The sequence below is a fragment of the Megascapheus bottae genome, chromosome 25 (assembly GCF_031878675.1).
Source record: "Megascapheus bottae isolate mThoBot1 chromosome 25, mThoBot2.hap1, whole genome shotgun sequence".
NCBI lineage: Eukaryota > Metazoa > Chordata > Mammalia > Rodentia > Geomyidae > Megascapheus > Megascapheus bottae.
In genome coordinates, this window is record NC_143533.1 from 4,293,862 (window position 1) to 4,314,560 (window position 20,699).

The 20,699-nt window shown below is 50.3% G+C and overlaps 4 protein-coding genes and 1 pseudogene across 6 annotated transcripts; 2 read left to right on the plus strand and 3 right to left on the minus strand.

Annotated features, from left to right (window-relative positions):
* Positions 1–50: 50 nt before the first annotated feature.
* On the minus strand, positions 51–3,808 carry LOC150046175 (sulfotransferase 1A1-like). Of its 2 annotated transcripts, none has more exons than XM_090357927.1 (8): positions 3,695–3,808; positions 2,606–2,754; positions 2,394–2,519; positions 2,211–2,308; positions 1,601–1,727; positions 1,429–1,523; positions 361–541; positions 51–242 (listed from the first exon to the last, which is right to left on the minus strand). In XM_090357927.1, exons 2-8 carry the CDS (start codon positions 2,751–2,753, stop codon positions 130–132), a joined length of 888 nt encoding a protein of 295 aa, XP_090214053.1. In that variant the 5' UTR covers position 2,754; positions 3,695–3,808; the 3' UTR covers positions 51–129. The 2 variants fall into 2 exon arrangements, with proteins under 2 accessions (XP_090214053.1, XP_090214052.1); XM_090357926.1 differs by having other exon boundaries at positions 2,606–2,757.
* Positions 3,809–7,104: 3,296 nt separating this feature from the next.
* LOC150046176 (bolA-like protein 2) lies at positions 7,105–7,763 on the plus strand. The gene is made up of 3 exons (XM_090357934.1): positions 7,105–7,297; positions 7,384–7,481; positions 7,623–7,763. Exons 1-3 carry the CDS (start codon positions 7,235–7,237, stop codon positions 7,720–7,722), a joined length of 261 nt encoding a protein of 86 aa, XP_090214060.1. The 5' UTR covers positions 7,105–7,234; the 3' UTR covers positions 7,723–7,763.
* Positions 7,764–9,895: 2,132 nt separating this feature from the next.
* On the minus strand, positions 9,896–12,540 carry LOC150046177 (sulfotransferase 1A1-like; annotated as a pseudogene).
* A 1,835-nt stretch (positions 12,541–14,375) lies between these two features.
* Positions 14,376–18,444, minus strand: Slx1a (structure-specific endonuclease subunit SLX1A). Of its 2 annotated transcripts, none has more exons than XM_090357930.1 (6): positions 18,136–18,444; positions 16,408–16,459; positions 15,969–16,295; positions 15,447–15,574; positions 15,221–15,308; positions 14,376–15,130 (listed from the first exon to the last, which is right to left on the minus strand). In XM_090357930.1, the coding sequence occupies exons 1-6, from the start codon at positions 18,321–18,323 to the stop codon at positions 15,101–15,103; spliced, it is 813 nt and encodes a 270-aa protein (XP_090214056.1). In that variant the 5' UTR covers positions 18,324–18,444; the 3' UTR covers positions 14,376–15,100. The 2 variants fall into 2 exon arrangements, with proteins under 2 accessions (XP_090214056.1, XP_090214054.1); XM_090357928.1 differs by having other exon boundaries at positions 16,399–16,459.
* A 146-nt stretch (positions 18,445–18,590) lies between these two features.
* Bola2b (bolA family member 2B) lies at positions 18,591–19,252 on the plus strand. The gene is made up of 3 exons (XM_090357933.1): positions 18,591–18,786; positions 18,873–18,970; positions 19,112–19,252. The coding sequence occupies exons 1-3, from the start codon at positions 18,724–18,726 to the stop codon at positions 19,209–19,211; spliced, it is 261 nt and encodes an 86-aa protein (XP_090214059.1). The 5' UTR covers positions 18,591–18,723; the 3' UTR covers positions 19,212–19,252.
* The last annotated feature ends 1,447 nt before the right edge of the window (positions 19,253–20,699 follow it).

The following is a 20,699-nucleotide window of genomic DNA, read 5'->3' on the forward strand; positions in this document are numbered from 1 at the left end:
TCTGATTTCAATGGTCTAGCCCTCATAACTCAGGTTTTTCCACCAGAGGCTCTGTGTTCAACACATATTTTATTCTTGAAGTCATATCAGGTTTTGTCAAACTCCTCTGAGTGTCTCCTGATGACACATTCAGAGCTCAGAGCGGAAAGTGAAGTCGCAGCCCGCCATCTTGTCAGTATAGTGGGCATCAAAGCGCTCATTCTGGGCCACTGTGAAGGTATTTTTCCAGTCTCCTGTGATGCCTGGACAGGGACAGAAGGAAAATAGAATTTCAGCCACAGAGAAGGCCCCAAGTAGACCAGGGTAGACTTGCTATTACCACCTGCTTTCCCCAAACAACCCACCCCGGCTGGGAACTACCTTTCCTCATGAAGGGGGAAAGACTGTGGTCCATGAATTCAGAAGGTACTGTGGTATAGTTACTCATCGGGTTCTTCTTCATCTCCTTGAACGATGTCTGCTGGGCAATTAAGTCTATGGTCTTCTCAGGTAAAGAGCGCCCCAGAAATTCCAGGATCTTTTGAATCTCCCTTCTGGGGTTCTGTAGTAGCAGAGGGAGGTTTGGATTGTACCTTGGGCAAATGCCAGAAGTCTACCACCTCTAAGCTCACTGGATGTTGTCCAGTTGCTCTGAGAAACTCAACCCAGCTCTAAAACTCTGGACATCTTTCTGAGATATTACTTTCTACTGTGCCATCCTGACCCGAGATCGTAAGTCTTGGGAGACAGTCTTTCTCTTTTCTTTCTTTTTTTTTTGATGGGTCATGGGGCTTGAACTCACCCTGGGTGCTGCCCCTAAGTAATTCAGCTCAAGGCTACTGCCTTACCTTTTTGAGCCAAGCCCCATTTCCCGTTTTCTAAAGGTTAATTATAGATAAGAGTCTCACGTCCTTTTGTGCCCAAGCTGGTTTTGAACCTTGGTCCTCAGATCTCAGCTTCCTAAGTAGCTATGATTACTGGCGTGAGCCACTGTGCCCGGCTGTACCAGCTTCTTTTATTTATTTATTTATTTTTGCCAGTCCTGGGGCTTGAACCGGACCCTGTCCTTAGACACATCTTTCTCAAAGCTAGCACTCTGTCTGTTGAACCACAGTGCCGCTTGCTGCTTTTTCTGTGTATGTGGTTCCAGGGAATTGAACCAGGGCTTCATGCATGTTAGGTGAGCACTCTACCAGTAGGCCACACTCCTGGTCCAAGACAGTCTTTCACTTATGAGGCCTGAGTTGGCTCCCGATAGGGAAGGGAGAAGCAGGAGCAGGGAATTGCTAATGTGTCATCAGTGTCCTCTGCTGAGCTGGTCATGTTGGCAAGAGCTGATGGGAAGCATGGGAGGGAGAAGGGAAAATCCTGGGGTACAGGGGCTGAGGCCCCAGGCAGGTCCCTGTGGGCATCCTGTTCCCCAGCTCCCACACACAGGAGGGGTCTCACCTCCTTCACATCTTCATAGAAGAGGTACAGAAGAGGGTGGGTGTGGCGCAGCTCCCACCACTCCTGCACGTGCTGGTACCATGACCCATAGGACACTGGGGACAGACACAGGTATAAACACAGCTGCTGCCTCTCAGCTCCAGCCCCCTCCTTCCTACACAGCCAGGCCCACCTTTCCCATCCATGAAGTCCTCCAGGAAGCTGTCCCAGGTGCCAGGGTGAGGATGCACCTTGGCCATGAGGTAGAAGTTATAATAGGAGACGGCCACGTCCTTTGCATTGCGGGCAATGTAGATGACCTGCAAGGGGCAGACCCCCCCCATGCCCAAAACCATCACCACACTGCTCCCCACACTAGTCCTGGCTCCCCATTCTACCTTCCGGTTTCCCTTCTCATCACCCAGTTTAGGAGTTTTCTGAGTGTGGTAGCTAAGGAGGAAGCAGGCAGAGGCTGACTTGCTGGGACTCTGTGGTATGGGGGCAACTGAACTGAACCCAAATTTGAAGCCAAAGTCCTGGCATATTTCATTCTGTCCCTTCAATAACATCACATTCAGATTGGAACAATGGAGATCTGGGTCCCACCAGCCCCCCCTTAAGTATCCTGTAAGCACCTTGATTTCATAGGAAAATGTCTCAATTTCCTATTTATACTATCTCAATTTCCTGGTCTTCTAAACTCTGTAACAAGCAGGCTCATGTTCTCACAATGACACAGGGCTATAGGAATCCTTCCCAAAACAGGATGAAAGCTGGCATGTCTAGAGTCCCTGTCCTCTCACCTTGACCTTCTGATCCAGGAAACTCTGGGGAATCAGGGACAGAGGTAAGTGTGTCTTGATCAGACGTGGGGCTGGTGTTTCTTCCAGAGTCTCTGGGCCTAAGGGTGGGCAAGGAAGGGCAGGTGAGCTGAGGCCAGTTCTACTTCCTGCCATGTCACTTACCTCCAGCTCCCCTCCACACACCTGAGGGAATGCCTGGAGCACTGAATTCAAGAAAAGGTACCCTCATGTAGATAGGAGCCTGGCGACACTTCTCCAGATCACCATTCTTGTAGATCATGTCAATTATCTCACTCACCCAAGTGGTGCCTGGAGAGAGGAATGTCAGGGAGAGATGGCCGAGAGCTTGGTTCTGCTCAGCAAAGTGAGGGAGGAGGGTAAGTCTGTCTACTTACCAGATTTGGGGTATGTGCTAATGAGCAGATCGTCAGGCCAGGCCTGGAAATTCGACAGTGACAAAGTTACTTCTGCAAAACTCTTGATGAGTGGTATTCCCTTCACATGCACCAGCGGTTGGCGGTAGGCATCCTGGATTGACTCCATGCTGCTGCATCAGGGAACAAACCCCATCCACTACGTGAAGATCACAGTGTGCCTATTTCCTGAGCTCTTCCTCTGGAGTTAGGACTCTGAAGTGTCCAAAGATTGAGCAATTTGGCAAGGCTTCCCTAGCCAACAGGAGGTGGAGCTCGGTATAAACATCTGTAATTCCTGCTCAGGGCTACACTCTGCCATAACCTGGGTTTGCCTACACTGCTTTCTGTGACTCCACTCAGTGCCACAGCTCAGACCAAGTGAAGCATTTGGGGAAGGGGAGGGCAACTCTCCAGAGGATTCCAGCAGACTTTTTTCCCCCCAGTCCTGAGGCTTGAACTCAGAGCCCACTGTCCCTGAGCTTCTTTTCACTCAAGGCTAATACTCTACCACTTTGAGCCACAGTACCACTTCTGATTTTCGGGGTGGTTAATTGGAGACAAATCTTATGGACTTCATGGCCCTTTACTGGCTGACTTCAAACTGTGATCCTCAGATCTCAGCCTCCTGAGTAGCTAGGAGTAAGACCAGCTTTTTTTTTTTTCTTTATCTCATAGTGTTTCCTGATGTAGCTTTGGGCCTCTACCCAAGGCTTCCCTGCCCAGTCTGTTCCTTGTCTTGAGCTCCCAGGGCTCTGTTAATTTACAGAAACATCTCCCACTAACTAGTCCTGGGATCCCACTTGAAAGATCAAATTCCAGCTCATTCCTAAACAAACACAGGTAGTGGAACCATTGTTCTTATCTTGGGAGACTGAGCAAAAGTGAAGAGCAGAAGGGAACTCCAGCAAGGACGGAATTGCCTTCTGAGATAGACAATCTATTTAGGAGAGGGAAAAAAAAAAAAAAAAAAACAAGAGAGGGTAGAGGCCCCAGGAAGGGATCAAACAGGAAGCAGTTGGGTCAGGCTAGGAGGTAGGCCTGGGGGTGGGGGACAGCAGGCTCACTCACCAGATTTGGTAGGATTCTGCCTTGTGACCGGGTGCAGTGGAGGAGCCGGGGCTTAGCAAGGTTGTACTGTCAGGAGTGCAGAACTGCTCTGAGCTCACACTGAGCAGTTAGTCCCAAGTTGCATGGAGGTGGAGCTAGGACTGGAACTGGCTGTCCTCTTGAAAGGAAGGGGTGGAAGGGGGTGGAGCTGGGATGTCCAAAACACCCAACCCATCAGGGGTTCAGCCTATAAGGAAACTTAAAAAATTGAAACTCTACAGCAGGCCACAGAGTGGCTTGTTTATGTTTGAAGTTGTGATTTACCTCCTCTCTTAATCACCTAAACTCGACCTCTGCAGGGACTGTCAAGTCACAGACAGACTTCTCTGAGTCCAGTGGGGCAGAAAGAAGAGAGAGGGTATTAAGGTCACTCGCCTTCCTGCTGGCTTCAGGCAGGTATTGGTATCAAAGTTCCAGACTGCAGGCACTTATTTCTAGAATTGCCTTCCCTGAAGTCAGGAAAGTCCAAAGTTGATGGGATGGGCATCCAGGAGCGATGCAGGTCACATGGTTGGCTCTTCTCACCTATATTTCCTTACCCACATCTGAACAAAAGCATCAGGAGGTGCCAGGCTTTCTGGCAGCTCACATCTGTAATCCTAGCTACTCAAAGAATTTGAAGTCAGCTTTTTTTTGTTGTCAGTTGGAGAGCCTGGGTGCTGTCCCTAAGCTCTTTTACTCAAGGTTAGTGCTCTACCACTTTGAACCACAGCATCACTTCCAGTCTGCTGGCAGTTGATTGAAGATAACAGTCTCACAAACTTTCCTGTCTGAGCTGGCTTTAAACCAAGATCCTCAGATTTCAGCCTCCTGAGTAGCTAAGATTATAGGCATGAGTCACCAGAACTAGGCACCATTAATTTTTTTTTTTTTGCCAGTCCTGGGCTTGAACTCAGGGCCTGAGCCCTGTCCTTGGGCTTTCCTCAAGGCTAGTGCTCTACTAACTTGAGACACAGTGCCACTTCTGGTTTTTCTATATATGTGGTACTAAGGAATTGAACCTGGGTCTTCATACATACTAGGCAAGCAATCTACCACTAGGCCAAACTTCCAGCCTGCACCATGAGATTCTTATCTCCAATAAACTACTAAATACTAAAAAGGCTGGAAATGGAGTTTTGGTTCAAGTGGTTGAGCACTAGCCTTGAGCAAAAGCTGCCCAGGGGAACCAGGAGTTTGTCCTAGTGGTATAGTGCTTGCCTACCATGCATGAAGACCCAGGTTCGATTCCTCAGTACCACATACATAGAAAGAAGCTGGAAGTGGTGCTGTGGCTCAAATGGTAGAGCTCTAGCCTTGAGAAAAGTCCAAGGACAGTGCTCAGGCCCTGAGTTCAAGCCCTATGACTGGCAAAAAAAAAAAGTTGCTTAGGGATAATGAATGTCTAGGCCCTGAGTCCAAGTCCCAAGGCTGGCAAGAAGAAGGAGGAGGCGGAAGAGGAAGAAGAAGAGGAGGAGGAGGAGGAGGAGGAGGAAGAAGAAGAAGAAGAAGAAGAAGAAGAAGAAGAAGAAGAAGAAGAAGAGGAGGAGGAGGAGGAGGAGGAAGAAAAGAGGAGGAGCAGCAGCAGCAGGAGAAGGAGCATCAGGAGACAGGGGTCCTTTTGCACTACCTGGGTATTGTGAGTAGGCAGGAACTCTTCCAGCACTGAAAATGCTGGGTCTTTGAGCACCCAGGGTCTAGGTTCAGGATTGACAGACCTGGCTTCTTGGGTTCAAACCACAATACCACCAAAAACGGAGGAGGAGGAGGAAAAGACAGAGATTTATAGCTCTAGGCATACATATTGGAAGTTTTGTTGTGGTTGTTTTGTTTTGTTGGTTGTGGACTCAACGCCTGGGGATTGTCCTATCTTCTTTTTTTTTTTTTTTTTTTTTTGCTCAAGGTTGTGAAATATGAACACTGGGTCTAACTGGCATCATCTTGGCTGATAATGGGGAATTTCTGAAAACAGGATGAAATCCGACCCCACTCACACGTGACAGGCATGTCTGAATTCCTAGAAATAGATGAGTAGACCATGGGACTCCTATTCAGCTCTCCACTAGAATTGATCTGGTTTGTTGAAATTGTTTTTCTGCTCTTTCTGAACCTCATGGCTCAATTTCTTAACAGTATTAAGTGCATTCGAGGCTACAGGTTTTTTGGGGGACATGTGTCTGCTCACAGTCGCTGGCTTTCGAATAGACTCCTTCTGATCCAAACTCTCAAAATGTTGATTCTGTGTATCTCAGGATAGAATACATGTATAACTGCTGGTATTCTACTACCTGAATCCTTTGGTGGCTAATAGGAGATGAGAGTCTCATGGATTTTCCTACTGGAGTTGATCTCAAACCACAATATTCAGATCTCAGCCTTCTGGGTAGCTAGAATTACAGGTGTGAACCACTGGTCCCCTGGCCTCTCTGGAACTCAATTGCCTCTCAGTGCTACTGCAACTATCATTGATGTTCCTGTCAACACTACTATTGCCAATGCCAACAGCTGTAGCTTCTTCTCTTTCCCTGCTCTGACTGACTTCTAATAGAAATTCTCAGATCTCAATCTCATCAGTGGCTAGGATGACAGGAGGCAGCCACCAGAGCCTGGCTAACAGGCTTTTTTGGGGGGGGCAGGGGGGTGGTGATGGGACATGGAGGCTTGAACTCAGGGTCCGGGTGCTGACTCTGAGTTTTTCTGTGCAAAGCTTAGCACCCCAGCGCTTTGAGCCATAGCTCCACTTTTGGTTATCTGGTGGTTAATTGGAAATTAAAGTATCATGGGCTTTCCTGGCTGGGCTGATTTTGAACCTTAATCCTCAGATCTCAGCCTTGTGAGCAGCTAGGATTACAGGTGAGCTACCAATGCCTGGCTTGGGTCACAGGCTTTTTTTTTATTATTGTAATTAGTAAAAGGGTTACATGATATTTGCCAGATAGAAGGTGCATTAATTCACATATATTGATACCGTTTGGTCACAGGCTTTTGACCATAAAAAGTCCTTGACAAATTGCATGTATTGATTGTGTGAATCGATACCAGGGCTTGAATTCAAGGCCTCCTGCTCTTGCTACTGAATCCTTGGTTATGGAGTTCTATCGTTCCCATCAGGGTTTCAATCCATGATTTTTGCAGCTAGGGCTCCAAGATAGACATCTTGGGAATCAAACCGAGCAATGCAGCTGCGGGCACCCTCTTGTGGCTGGAAATACCGGCGGCGCACACCCGGCCGCCAAGCCGCGGCGGCGCCCAAAGCTGCCAGCGAGAACCAATCAGCGTCGGCCCCCGCAGGGCCCGTCCGCAGGCCCATCCTGATTGGCTAGCACGGGGAAGGGGCGGCAACCCTCGGCCGTAGAAAGCCTGGTTTAAGTGAGGGCGGAAGTGCCGCCTTTCAGACGCTCCAGTAAGGGCGGAAGTGGGCGCCGAAGCGGAAGCGGCTCCAGCGGGCGGGCAGCGCCCTGGGTGGCCGTCCGAGGTGGGGCTCTGTCCCCGCCGGGCCGCCGCCCCCGCTGGGTTGCGGCCATGGAGCTCACCGCCGACTACGTCCGGGAGAAGCTGCTGCGGGGCCTGGAGGCGGAGCACGTGGTGAGTTGAGCCGCCGGGCCCGCCCGCCGCGGGCCGAGGGCTCCTGGGGGCGGGCCCCGCACACACCCCATTCTGCCGCCTCGTAGGAAGTGGAGGACACGACGCTCGATCGTTGCGCCACCAGCTTCCGAGTCCTCGTCGTGTCGGCCAAGTTCGAGGGCAAGCCGCTGCTCCAGAGACACCGGTGAGCCCCTCGGACCTCCCCCGGCGCGGCCCCAGGTCCGGCCCACGGCCCGGGCCACCGGCCCGCCCGCCACGCCCGAGGCCCGAGGCCCTGCATGCAGTGAGGCCCCCGACCTAGTGTGTCCCATCCTGTCTCCCCCAGGCTGGTGAACGAATGCCTAGAGGAGGAGCTCCAGCGCATCCATGCCTTTGAGCAGAAAACCCTGACCCCAGAGCAGTGGAGCCGACAGTGTCAGAAATGAGGGATGGAGCCTGCGCAGCTATTAAATGACTTAAATATAAATCCTTGTTGTATCGGTGCTGTGTATGGGAGGACGCCGAGTTTAGTCTTTTTTTTTTTTTTTTTTTGCCAGTCGTGGCCCTCGAATTCAGGGCCTGAGCCTGAGCACTGTCCTTGGACTTTTCTCAAGGCTAGAGCTCTACCACTGGAGCCATAGCACCACTTCCAGCTTTCTTCTATGCATGTGTCACCGAGGAATCGAACCAGGGCCTTTGTGCATGCTAGACAAGCACTCTATCACTAGGACAAATTCCCGGTCCCAGAGTTTAGTCTGGTTCCTGACTTTTCTCTATTCCTCTGCAGATCTGCACCTCTAGGTCCTCAGTCCTTCCCAGGACTTGCCTTGTAAAACCTCTGGACCCCCCGAGGTGTGTACTATTCACCCAACTCCCCAGACAGCTGGAGCTTCCTGCTCCCACCCAAGTGGGTGGCGAGGCACATTTATATATCCAAACCATGCAGTTCTTTACCAAAATATCTACTATGGCATTGCATAGAGAAAAGGGCTGAGTAGGAAGCTTTTAATGTGGTTAGCACAGTATGAGCCAAGCCCTGTGTGCCAAGACACCCACCTGAACAGTCCTGTGATATTCCAGTCCTACAGTCTTGAACAAGTTGCATCAAGAACACCACCCCACACTCCCAAACACCTTTTGATAGGACCTGACAGGCCTATTTCTGCCAGGTCCTATTTTATGAGGCTAGGGCAAGTGGAATCCACAGAAAGCAGACAAGATAGCTAAAGGGTTCCGTAGCAGGGCTAGTCCAGGAATCAGTTTGCTTTTCTGTAAGTATGTCTTCTCTAAGTCTTTCTTGGCTTTCTCATCTGAAAACCAGGATCAGGTTTACTGGGTTGCTTCTCAGCTTTTCCTTATACAAGATCCTCTTGATCATTTTATCCTTGACTTATAAAGACATCTACTATGGCCTTTGGCAGATAGAGAAGAGGAGCTCAAGCCCTGTGAATGTTCCATATCTACCGCCTACTTTCCTGTCATCTCTGGCCCACTGATATGTTGCTTAATTGTGCTAACTCCTGCAGCCAAAAGATTGTTCTGCCTGTTGCTACTCGATGAGGCTTATGGTAGCTGGGTTCTTTTACAACAGCTACCTACTGGCACTTGCCCTCTGCCATTCTGCACTGTGGGGCAGCCTTTCCCCCTGCTTCCTGACTATGAGAGAAAGCTCTGAGCAGCAGAGTGTGGACTCCATGGCCCCACAGTAGCAGTATGGGAGGAAAAGGCAAACAACCCTCATTCTGGGAGTTCCATCTACAGCTCAGGGCTGGGAAGAAATGTCTTCTCCCTGGAGACTGAGTAGGCCAAGGACGCCATCTGTCTCAGTAGCACTTTTTCTTCTTTTGGGAGGCTGTAGAACTTGGGTTTGAACTCAGAGTTTTATGCTGGCTAGGCAGGGACTTCACCATTTGAGCCATTTGAGACTTCTAGCTAGTCTTATAGCTCATGTTTCCTCTCTCTCTCCCTCTCTCCCTCTCTTTTGTCAGTCCTGGGGCTTGAACTCAGGGCCTGGGCACTGTCGTTGGACACTTTTTTTCATATATTTTTTATTGTAATTAATAGAAGAGTTACATTATATTCACCAGCTATAATGTACATTACTTCACATACATTGATACCCTTTCTCGTGGTTTTTTGTTTTGTTTTGTTTTGTTTTTGCCAGTCCTGGGCTTGAGCTCAGGGCCTGAGCACTGTCCTTGGACTTTCTCAAGGCTAGGGCTCTACCACTTGAGCCTCAGCACCACTTCCAGCTTTTTTTTTCTATGTATGTGGTTACCGAGGAATTGAACCTGGGTCTTTGTGCATGCTAGGCAAGCACTCTACCACAAGGCCAAACTCCCGGCCCCTCTCGTGGGTTGTTTTTTTTTTTTCATATATTTTTTATTGTACCCTGGACACATTTTGCTCAAAGCTAGCACTCTGCCACTTGAGCCACAGCACCACTTCTGGCTTTTTCTGTATGTGGTTCCGGGGAATCGAACCCAGGGCATCTTGTATGCTAGGTGAGCACATTACCAGTAGGCCATGCTCCCAGCCTCTCATGTTTCTCTTTATCATATTTAATTCTTGAGGTCATAGACTTGGTCAAACACCTGGGAAATGACTCCCGGTGATAAGTTAGATCTGACAATGAAAAATGAGGTCACAGCCCGCCATCTTGTCAGCATAGTGGGCATCAAACCCTCATTCTGGGCCACTGTGAAGGTAATTTTTCCAGTTTCCTGTGATGCCTGGACAGGGACAGAAGGAAAATGGAATTTCAGCCACAGAGGAGGCCCTCAGTGGACCAGGGTGGACTTGCTAACTATTACTGCCTGCTTTCCCCAAACACCCACCCTGGCTGGGAACCACCTCTCCTCATGAAGGGGGAAGCACTATGGTCCATGTGGTGACTGAGTACAGTGCTGTAATTAGTCATAGGGTTTCCTTCATGTCCGTGAAGGATGTGTGCTGGACAGTGAGGTCTATAGTTTCCTCAGGCATGAAGTACCCCAGAAATTCCAGGATCTTTCGAGTCTCCCTTTTGTGGTTCTGTAGTAGCAGAAGAACGCTTCGGTGGAGGTTTGGATTGTACATTAGGCAAAAGCCAGCAGCTGCCCTTCTCTTAAGCCACTTACTTGCTGTGAGGAACTCTCAGGCTTAGCTCTTAGACTCTGGGCCTCTTTCCCTGGAGCAAACATTTCCTATTCATTTCCTATTCTGCCATCAAGGACTGAGCCCAGTGCATCCTGGGAGAGCACAGCAATCGCCTTTCAATGCTGGGACCTATTGTAAGACTTCATAGGGGAGGAAGAAAGGCAGGAGCAGAGAATTGCTAATGAATCACAGCACATGTGGGTAAGCACATGTGCTTGGAGATTAGGACCAGCATTGCAGTGGGGTTTGAGCCTCTGAACTAGGGGTGGGGGGAAAAAAGACTGAAGGAATGGAAGAACACCTGCTTAGCAATTGAGAGGCCTGAGTTCAAATGGTATTTGGGGTGGCAGTTGGGGTGTTTAGGAGACAGAAATGGAAACCAGGGACCTGGGCTGAGGTCCTAGGAGGACAAAGGCCTGTGGGCTTCCTGTTCCCCAGCTCCCACACACAGGAGGGGTCTCACCTCCTTCACATCTTCATAGAAGAGGTACAGAAGAGGGTGGGTGTGGCGCAGCTCCCACCACTCCTGCACGTGCTGGTACCATGACCCATAGGACACTGGGGACAGACACAGGTATAAACACAGCTGCTGCCTCTCAGCTCCAGCCCCCTCCTTCCTACACAGCCAGGCCCACCTTTCCCATCCATGAAGTCCTCCAGGAAGCTGTCCCAGGTGCCAGGGTGAGGATGCACCTTGGCCATGAGGTAGAAGTTATAATAGGAGACGGCCACATCCTTTGCATTGCGGGCAATGTAGATGACCTGCAAGGGGCAGACCCCCCCATGCCCAAAACCATCATCACACTGCTCCCCACACTAGTCCTGGCTCCCCATTCTACCTTCCGGTTTCCCTTCTCATCACCCAGTTTAGGAGTTTTCTGAGTGTGGTAGCTAAGGAGGAAGCAGGCAGAGGCTGACTTGCTGAGACTCTGTGATATGGAGCAACCGAGTTGGCATATAAACCCTGCTTTGATGCTGTTATGGTTTGGATATGGAATGTCACCCCATAAGGCACATTTGTTGAAGGCCTTGTCTCGTTTGTAGCATTGCGGAGAAATGTTTGAATGATAAGAGCTCTGACTTAATTGGTTGTGTCCATCCATTGATGGATTCCTATTTTCTGGCATGACTGGTAAGTGGCAGTGACTAGGATTTGGGTTTTATCTTTGGCTGTCACTGTGAAGTGTTTATCTGGGCCCTGCTGTGACACAATGTTGATTTACCATAGCCTTCTATGATATTTCACCACAAGCCAAAGGGGAAAAAAAAGCCCCTGAGCACTGATCATAGATTAGAACCTTAAACCAAAATAAACCTTTCCTTGAACTACTTATCTCAGATGGTTTTTTCAGTCATAACTAATACAAATGTAAAATCATGGCTAGAAACATATTCCATACTACTCTTACCACCTTCACTCTCCACACCAGACTGCAACAAGGGAGACCTGGATCCCACCAGGCCCTCTTGGTGTCCTACAAGAACCTAGATATCTCAGGGGTCCCCTGAAGTGTCTCACTTTCCTGATCCTCTCAACGCTGCAAGAAGCAGGCATGTGGCCTCCTCACTTGCAAAGTCCTGGGCTGGAGGGGTCCATCCCAGCGCAGGACCAAAGCTGGTGTGGCCAGGTCCCCACTTTGCCTCTCACCTTGACCTTCTGGTCCAGCAGGCTCTGGAGGAGCAGGACCAGAGGCAAGTCTGTCTTGAGAAGCTGGGGAGCTACTGCACTTTCTAGAGCCTCTTGACCTAAGGGTGGGCAAGAAAGGTCAAGTGATTGGAGGCCCTGTCCTACCTCCTACCATATTATTTTCCCTTCCCCTTTTCCACATACCTGAGGGAATGCCTGGGCGTTTGACACTTCTCCAGATCACCATCCTGGTAGATTCTGCCCAGTGTCTCACTCACCCAAGTGGTGCCTGGATAGTAAGGGAAATTGGGATGTGTAGGGTTAGGACCTGACCCCACTTACCAGCCCAAGAAAAGAGGGTGGGCTTACCAGACTTGGGGTACATGCTGATAAGCATGTCATTAGACCAGGCCTGGAAGCCCTATAGCAGCCTTATCGCCTCTGCCAAGTACTTGATCATATCCACCAGCACTGGGCAGGAGACCTGAACCAATTCCATGGGGCCTCCAGAGACTCAGCCCTCTCCACTTCTCTTAACAAAACCACAACTGTCCTATTTGAATTATTATTATTATTTGTGAGATGGTACCAAGGGTTTTAACTATGCTTGGTAACCTGGTATTCTACCATTTAAGCTATTTATCCAGTCCTGCTTTTTACTGGTTATTTTGGAGATGAAGTCTAGAGGCCTTTTCTGCCCATCTTAGCCTTGATCTGCAGTCCTCTAGATCTCAGCCTCCTAAGTAGCTAGAATTACAGGTATGAGCCACTGGCGCCTGTCCCATTTGAGTTCTTGTATTGGAATTGGGGTTGTGAGGCTTCAGGAGATTGATTTGTCCAACCTTACCAAGCAGCAAGTGGAGCTGGGAGATCCTTGGAGAAAGAGCAGAAGGAGAGGCTGGGAGTTTGGCCTAGTGGTAGAGTGCTTGCCTAGTATGCATGAAGACCCGGGTTCCATTCTCAGTACCACATACATAGAAAAAAAGCTGGAAGTGGTGCTGAGGCTTGAGAAAGTCCAAGGACAGTCTCAGACCCTGAACTCAAGCCCAGGACTGGCAAAAAAAAAAAAAAAAAAAAAGCAGAAGGACAGAGGCGCCAACTGGGGATTAAAGAGAAGTCTGGTCAAATAAGAGTAAGCCATATGTAGCTGAGAGATGTCAGGGCTAGGAGCTGGGCACTGCATGGTGGTCTGTCCCAACCATCCCTACTCTGGTACTCACCTTACCTATAGGGGGTCTGCTTTGTGGCCCCCTGGGTAAGCAGTGGTGGGGCAGGGTGCCCTGTGTACTAAGTGCAGAAATGCTCTGAGTTGAAGGTTTTATTGGTCCTGCGTTGTTGTTTTTTTTTTTCTGCCAATCCTGGGCCTTGAACTCAGGGTTTGAGCGCTGTCCTTGGACTTTCTCAAGGCTAGAGCTCTACCACTTGAGCCACAGCACCATTTCTGGCTTTTTGCTATGTATGTGGTACCAAGGAATCGAACCCGGGTCTTCGTGCATGCTATGCAAGCACTACCACTAGGCCAATCTCCCAGCCCTGGTCCTGGTTTTTATAAGTCCTGAATAAGAAGGAGGTGGAGCCAGTACTGGAACTGGCTACCTCAGAGATGAAAAAAGTGAGGTTTAGGGGTAGAGTTAAGCTCTGTGTTCTGACCACACTTCTGGTACTCTTCTCAGGAAGGAAAGGGTGGGGTAATCTGTTATCTGCTGTAGCACCCCAGCTAGAAAGATCCTCACACCAATCAGAATAGCCGGTAAGTAAGTTTAGACTGTAGAAAACAAAAGGAGTGAAAGTAAGTGAAAGGACCTGGGTAGGTTGTTTTGTTCTTCCAGCTCTAATCTATATCCTGCCTGCCTCATCTAAACCATACCCCTGCCGGGCCTGTCAGTCAACGGACCAGGTCAGCGAGAGGAATAAGAAATAGGTGGGACACCGAGCTTCATGTTATCTGCTGGCCACAGTTGATGACACAAACAAGACATTCTGAGAATTAGCTGTTCTGTGGAGAATCCGAGTCTAGTGATGGAGTTGGCTGCTTCTCATAGGCAGAAAAAGGGCACTGGAGTCTCAGAGCTGCAGGAAGCTCCTGTGCATAGCTCAGTGAAAGGACTTTTCTTTTCTTAGGTACACAGGCAGGTTCTGCAGGCATGTACGAAGAGGCCTTTTGGCCTCCCACTTTACCTTTTTCTTACATTTGGGGGTAAGATCTAAAGCCCCGCTCAGCACTGGAAATGCAGATTCTCTGCATGATGGGTGTGAGTCTCCAAGCCTCTAAAAAAATTGTACAGTACTGTTGAAATGAGAAGACCACCAGGAAAGACCATGCACACATAAGAGTATAGCTAAAAGAAAGTTTTTATTACCGGCCAGGACTACAATGGACAATCGGGGTGCCCAAAAAAGTGCAGTGTTCAGTCTGACCTCATAGCTCCTTTAAAGGACGAAAGCCCAACCCTCCTTATTTGCACAGGAGAGGAAGGTAACTATGCTACTTTCTTACAGGTGTAAGCCAAGTGTGACGGTACAGAAGCTAAAACACTATTGTAAGAAATCTTAAGTGGGGCAACCTGACATTACCATAGCATTTCTAGAACTACCACTATGATCATTTTTATAACTGATTACTGTGACCATTTCCACAACCCATTAGTATGGTTGCCATCTAGAAACAAAAAGGAACAAAAGCTGCATATACCTTTTTTTTTTTTTTGGCCAGTCCTGGGGACTGAACTCAGGGCCTGAGAACCATCTTAGGCTTTCCTCAAGGCCAGTGCTCTACCACTTGAGCCACAGCACCACTTCCAGCTTTCCTATGTGTGTGGTACTGAAGAATCAAACCTGGGTCAGAGTTCAAGCCCCATGACTAACCAAAAACAAAAAGGAAAACTGGGAAAGTAGAGGTAGGTCAGACCAGCAGCTCCTCCTACTGCCTTTTCCCTCATCTAGGTCTCCACAAAAACACCAGAAAGTACCCAAATGTCAGACTTTATTTTACTCAAGTAAAAATAGACCAGGCCATGGACAGGGGAACAAAATCGTGGTTGGGTTGGAGACTCTTAGGATCAGATCTCCAGCATGTCTGTCCAGTGTTCCTGTGGAGACAACAAGGTTGGTCAAATGAAGCTCTGGGGTTGTAGGTGTTAGCAGGTGGGAAGGCTCAGCCTAGACCCCCAACCTCTTACCTGTTCTAATTCTGAGTCCTCTTCTTCCTCCTCAGTGCTCATTCCACACAGTGAGATCAGGTCTCCCCAGAGCAGTGAGTTCTTACAGCTACCAAAGGGGTGCAATTGGTAATTAGGTATTTCCTGCCCTTTCTGGCCTATGTTTTATGCACTTCAATGAGGACTCTGGGTCGCTGGACATTTCCCCAGGGCTACTCCTCCAGGTTGGACAAGGGACTGTACTCACCAAGGACACTGGCCTTCTAGGGGTAAAAGCTGCTCTGGTTCTTCCCTTAGAAACTCCTCTGCCAAGCAGATTACATGGGCCTTCAGGGGACAGTCAGAGTGGGGGCAGTACAAGGGTGGCTCTTCATCCTATCAGACAGAGATGGTGGAAGGAGAAAGAAGCTTTTACTAAATGCTCAGCAAAAGCCAGGCCCACCATGTATTTATGGACCACTTGCTCTCTGCTGGCCCCTGGCCCACAGAAGTGAACAAGAATTGCCCTCCGGGAGTAGAAACATAACAATGTAACATATAGCGTGTGAGACAATGTACGTTAAGGGGAAGAAGGAAAGGAATGCATAAGATAGAGCTGCGATTTCAGACGAAGGCCAAGGAAGACCTAGTCAAAGGGCAAGGCCCCTGAGCAGTCACTGTCGAGGCCAGGAATTACCAAACGTTATACTCTTACTGTGTTAGAGATGAAGCCACGTGGGCACAGTCAGTGCCCGGACTCAGGCCTAAACCCACACTTGCTTGAGCGTACCTGCAGCGCGCGTGCGCAGAGGGTGCAGCTGTTCTCCGAGCCTCGGTCAGACTTGCCAGCCACCAGCGCGGCCCTGGGTTTAGGGGCCAAAGCCCTAGGCGGCGGCCCGAAGGCCAGTGGCACGTGCGGCGGTGGCGGCGGACAGAGATCGCGGCAGAAGTCCTGGCGTAGCCAGCGCAGGGTGAGCGGGAGGCGCGCCCAGGGCGGCGTGCGCAGCATCTGCGCCAGCACGCGCAGGTGGAAATCAAAGGCTGCCTCACTGCGCAGGCGCGGACCCACGTGGGACAGGCGGCGCGAGGCTCGCGGGTGCTGCCAGGCCCATTCGAACTGTGGCAGGGAGCACAAGTGGGTCAGGGAGGCACAGGGCAGGTGGTCCCGAGACAAGTCTCAAGACCCAGTTCCAACTTTTTTTTTTTAAGCATCCAGTCACCTTTCTTACCCGCAGAGCTGCTACAGCAGATGGAAAGCCATGCACAATGAGCACCATCTCCCTGGAAAGGAGAACAAGGAGGCGGCCTGTGGGCCCCCATTCCACCCGCACCCTGAAGGAAGCCGAATCCTAGAAGCCGTGTCCTTGACTGCAGTCCAAGTCTTGAAGGACTATGAACCGCCAACCCTCTGTTTCGTGCAGTTAAGACCCCTCCCACCTACAGATCTCAGGCCTCACTTCCGATCTCAGGTATTTAACTGTCCTAAGCTCTACTCCATCGCCAGCATTGCTTACCAAGCTCCTTTTTTTGGGGGGGGGGGGGGGAGGCGAGTCATGGTACTTGAACTCTAGCCTGGGTGCTGTTCCTGAGCTCTTCAGCTCAAGTCTACCGCCCTACCCTTGAGCTACAACTCCACTTCCCATTTTCTAGTGATTAATTGGAGTCTCTCATCTTTGTATTGCCTGGGCTGGCTTTGAACTTTGATCCTCAGATCTCAGCCTCCTGAGTAGCTAGGATTGTAGGCATGAGCCACCATGAGCCTGGCTTACCAAGCTCCTTTTGCATGTGTTATATAATTAGCATATATTAATTGTACAAAGTGATAGGCTTCATCAAAATATTTTTTAGAGCCAGGAGTATGGCCTACTGGTAGTGTCTGCCTAACAAGCATGAAGCCCTGGGTTGGGTTCCTCAGTATCAGATACACAGAAAAGGCCGGTAGTGGTGCTATGGCTCAAATAGAGTGCTAGCAAAATGTCCAAGGACAGTACCCAAGCCCTTAGTTCAAGCCCCAGGACTGACAAAAAAGGGGGGGACATTTTTTACACTTGTATAAAATATAACTTTACCATCTGCCATACCATCGTCCATTTCTACTGTCTCAGTCCTGGTGCTAAAATCTCAGGGCCTAGGCACTGTCCCTGATCCTTGAGTCACAGCTCCACTTCTGGCCTTTTTTTGGTGATTAATTGAAGAGTCACAGGATTTTCCTGCCCAGGCTGGCTTGGAATCAAGATTCTTAGACTTCAGCTTCTAGAGTAGCTAGGATTACAGTCTTGAGCCATCAGTATCTGCCTTTCCCTCGCACCCCCTCTGCTCCCCCCCTTGAGAAAGAGGTCTTACTATGAAGGTCAGGCTTGACTTCCAGTGATCCTCCTGCATTGTGCCCTAATGCCTGGCTCTTATCTTCTACCCACCTCCCATTCTAGATTATATACGAGAAAAAAAATACAGTATTTGTGCCCCCCCCCCCCCGTTTCTTAACATGATCTCTAGTTCCAGCTGCCTTCCTGAAAAGGCGATATTTCATCTTTCTTTTTGGCAGAATAAAACTCCAGCACACTCTCCCCCACCCCCCCTCCCATTCATCCATTGATACACTTTCATTGATCTGTTGATGGTACTTGGCTGTTGTGAATAGTGCTAAAATAATTAACCCCAGACCAGAATGAAAATGAAAACTTTACACACATCAGACAAGGGTTCTACCATTTGAGCTATTTCTCAGCCTACAGCCAATTTCCCCTCCCCGATACCGCCCTATCCTGAATTCAAATTACTCGACTCAACTTCCGTTCCTCCAGCCTCTTTGTATGCATCCTCCCCCCAGAGGTCTCTCCCCCTAATTAGTCCCTCCCTATGCTCCTCTCCTGTGCTCCTCTCTGTAATCCGAGTCTTTGCCCTTTGAGGCCCGCCTCCCGGAAGCCTTTCTGCAGAGGAGATCTGCACCCGCTTACCAGGGCCCTCTCCCGCTCGTCCGCCAGGCCCCGCCTTTTTTGCGACCGCCGTTGTGCTGCTGGACTCGACGAGCAGGATTAACCGTGAACCCGACATACACGCGGCCTCGGTGCTTAGGGTTCAGGCAATAGAGCAGGTAGACGCCGAAGAAGCGCCCTGCCCTCACTGCACCCCCTTCGGGAGCCATTGGGGCTTAAGGGTCTGTAAAGGAAGCTGGGGGTTGATTTCTGTAACCATGAACGCTGGGAAGGACTTGGGCGATGAGACCCAGCAATGCAGCTGCGGGCACCCTCTTGTGGCTGGGAATGCCGCCGGCGCACACCCAAGCGAGAACCAATCAGCGTCGGCCCCCGCAGGGCCCGTCCGCAGGCCCATCCTGATTGGCTAGCACGGGGAAGGGGCGGCAACCCTCGGCTGTAGAAAACCTGGTTTAAGTGAGGGCGGAAGTGCCGCCTTTCAGACGCTCCAGTAAGGGCGGAAGTGGGCGCCGAAGCGGAAGCGGCTCCAGCGGGCGGGCAGCGCCCTGGGTGGCCGTCCGAGGTGGGGCTCTGTCCCCGCCGGGCCGCCGCCCCCGCTGGGTTGCGGCCATGGAGCTCACCGCCGACTACGTCCGGGAGAAGCTGCTGCGGGGCCTGGAGGCGGAGCACGTGGTGAGTTGAGCCGCCGGGCCCGCCCGCCGCGGGCCGAGGGCTCCTGGGGGCGGGCCCCGCACACACCCCATTCTGCCGCCTCGTAGGAAGTGGAGGACACAACGCTCGATCGTTGCGCCACCAGCTTCCGAGTCCTCGTCGTGTCGGCCAAGTTCGAGGGCAAGCCGCTGCTCCAGAGACACCGGTGAGCCCCTCGGACCTCCCCCGGCGCGGCCCCAGGTCCGGGCCACAGCCCGGGCCACCGGCCCGCCCGCCACGCCCGAGGCCCGAGGCCCTGCATGCAGTGAGGCCCCCGACCTAGTGTGTCCCATCCTGTCTCCCCCAGGCTGGTGAACGAATGCCTAGAGGAGGAGCTCCAGCGCATCCATGCCTTTGAGCAGAAAACCCTGACCCCAGAACAGTGGAGCCGACAGTGTCAGAAATGAGGGATGGAGCCTGCGCAGCTATTAAATGACTTAAATATAAATCCTTGTTGTATCGATGCTGTGTATGGGAGGACGCCGAGTTTAGTCTGGTTCCTGCCTTTTCTCTATGCGTTTGAGCATCCTTTCCGGGTCTGCCTTGGAGGCCTTCTCTATAGACTTCCAGTGGTGTGTTCTGTCCACTCCAACCCAGCATGCAGGAGCTTCCTTCAAGATGCATTGATGAGAAAGACCATAGGGTTTCTTTAAAGCCCTGGTCTCTTTTCCTTCCATAGTAGAGCCCTGACAAAGAATGCCTTGTAGTTCCCCAAGTCCTTGGGACACCAGTGTTCAGTAAATACTCTTCCTTACCTGTTGCTCCTGGGAATACCCCAGGGTTCTCAGGGAACTGTGAGCAAGAGACAGGCATAGGACTGGAGCAGGAAGGCAAGGCTAACCTGAGCCACATAATAGAGCAGATGGTATATATGTGTCAGTCTAAACCCTCTGTTGGTAGGTTCAGTGGGTCTTGTAGTAGATATTCCTGAGACCAGGAAGGAGAGTAGGTGATTCACTTGGGGCCTGGGCTGTTTGAGCATAACACATGAGATGTTTTTATTTTGTTTTCTACTTTTCCCCAGTATCTTTGTTTTATCCTTTTCTTTATGCTTTGAGATCTGGTATGTGTTTTCCAAGTTGATCTTCAACTCATGAGCTCAAAGGATCCTTCCATTCTCCCTCTATTACGGGGGCAGTACTATGGGCTACCACATCCAGCTTTTCTGCTTTCAAGGCTCATTTCTTAGCTCTTGAATTACCTTCTCCCCCATTTTCTCCTTTTTTGTTCACATCAGAGAACATGGCTGGCCAAGCTGGAGTCAGAGTGGTCATTGTTAAGTATTTGTCCCAGAGATCATTTCCTAAACTTTGTTCCCCTGGAACAGGAGAAAATTAGTGACTCGGATCTACCCAGAAAGGTCCATCACATCAGTGTACAGAAGAGACACAGGCGAAGCCTAGCCTCCCCTGATGTAATCCACTTCAGAAGACCCAAGCTGTGCTGGTTGCATTCCCTGTTTTATAGGGGTGAAGGGACTGGCCTAGTATTAGATGACCTGCATCGAGACAGAGACTCAAATGTGTGGGCAAAGCCTTTTGTCCTGTGCAGCTTACCACCCCAGTCTGCTTCCTCCTGTGATATGGAGCCTCTGATGGGTTTTGCATGGTAATCAATCCCATTGTGCCCTTGGCAGTGAAATCCCACAAGCTCTTGATAGGGCCTCACAGATCTATTTCTGACAGGTCTTTTTCACAGAAGCCACAGGAAGGGACAAGGGGCAGCTGCACTGAGCTGCAGGAAGGCTCTGAACCAAAGAGGGAAACGTAGGCCATTCTTCTGCAAACTGCATTCAGAAGTAAACTCCCACTGAGAAGGACAGCCCCATCCAGACTAGTGATGGGGAAGCTCTGCGCAGGTCAGTTCAACAAACCTGACCTTCAAGTGACCAGTTA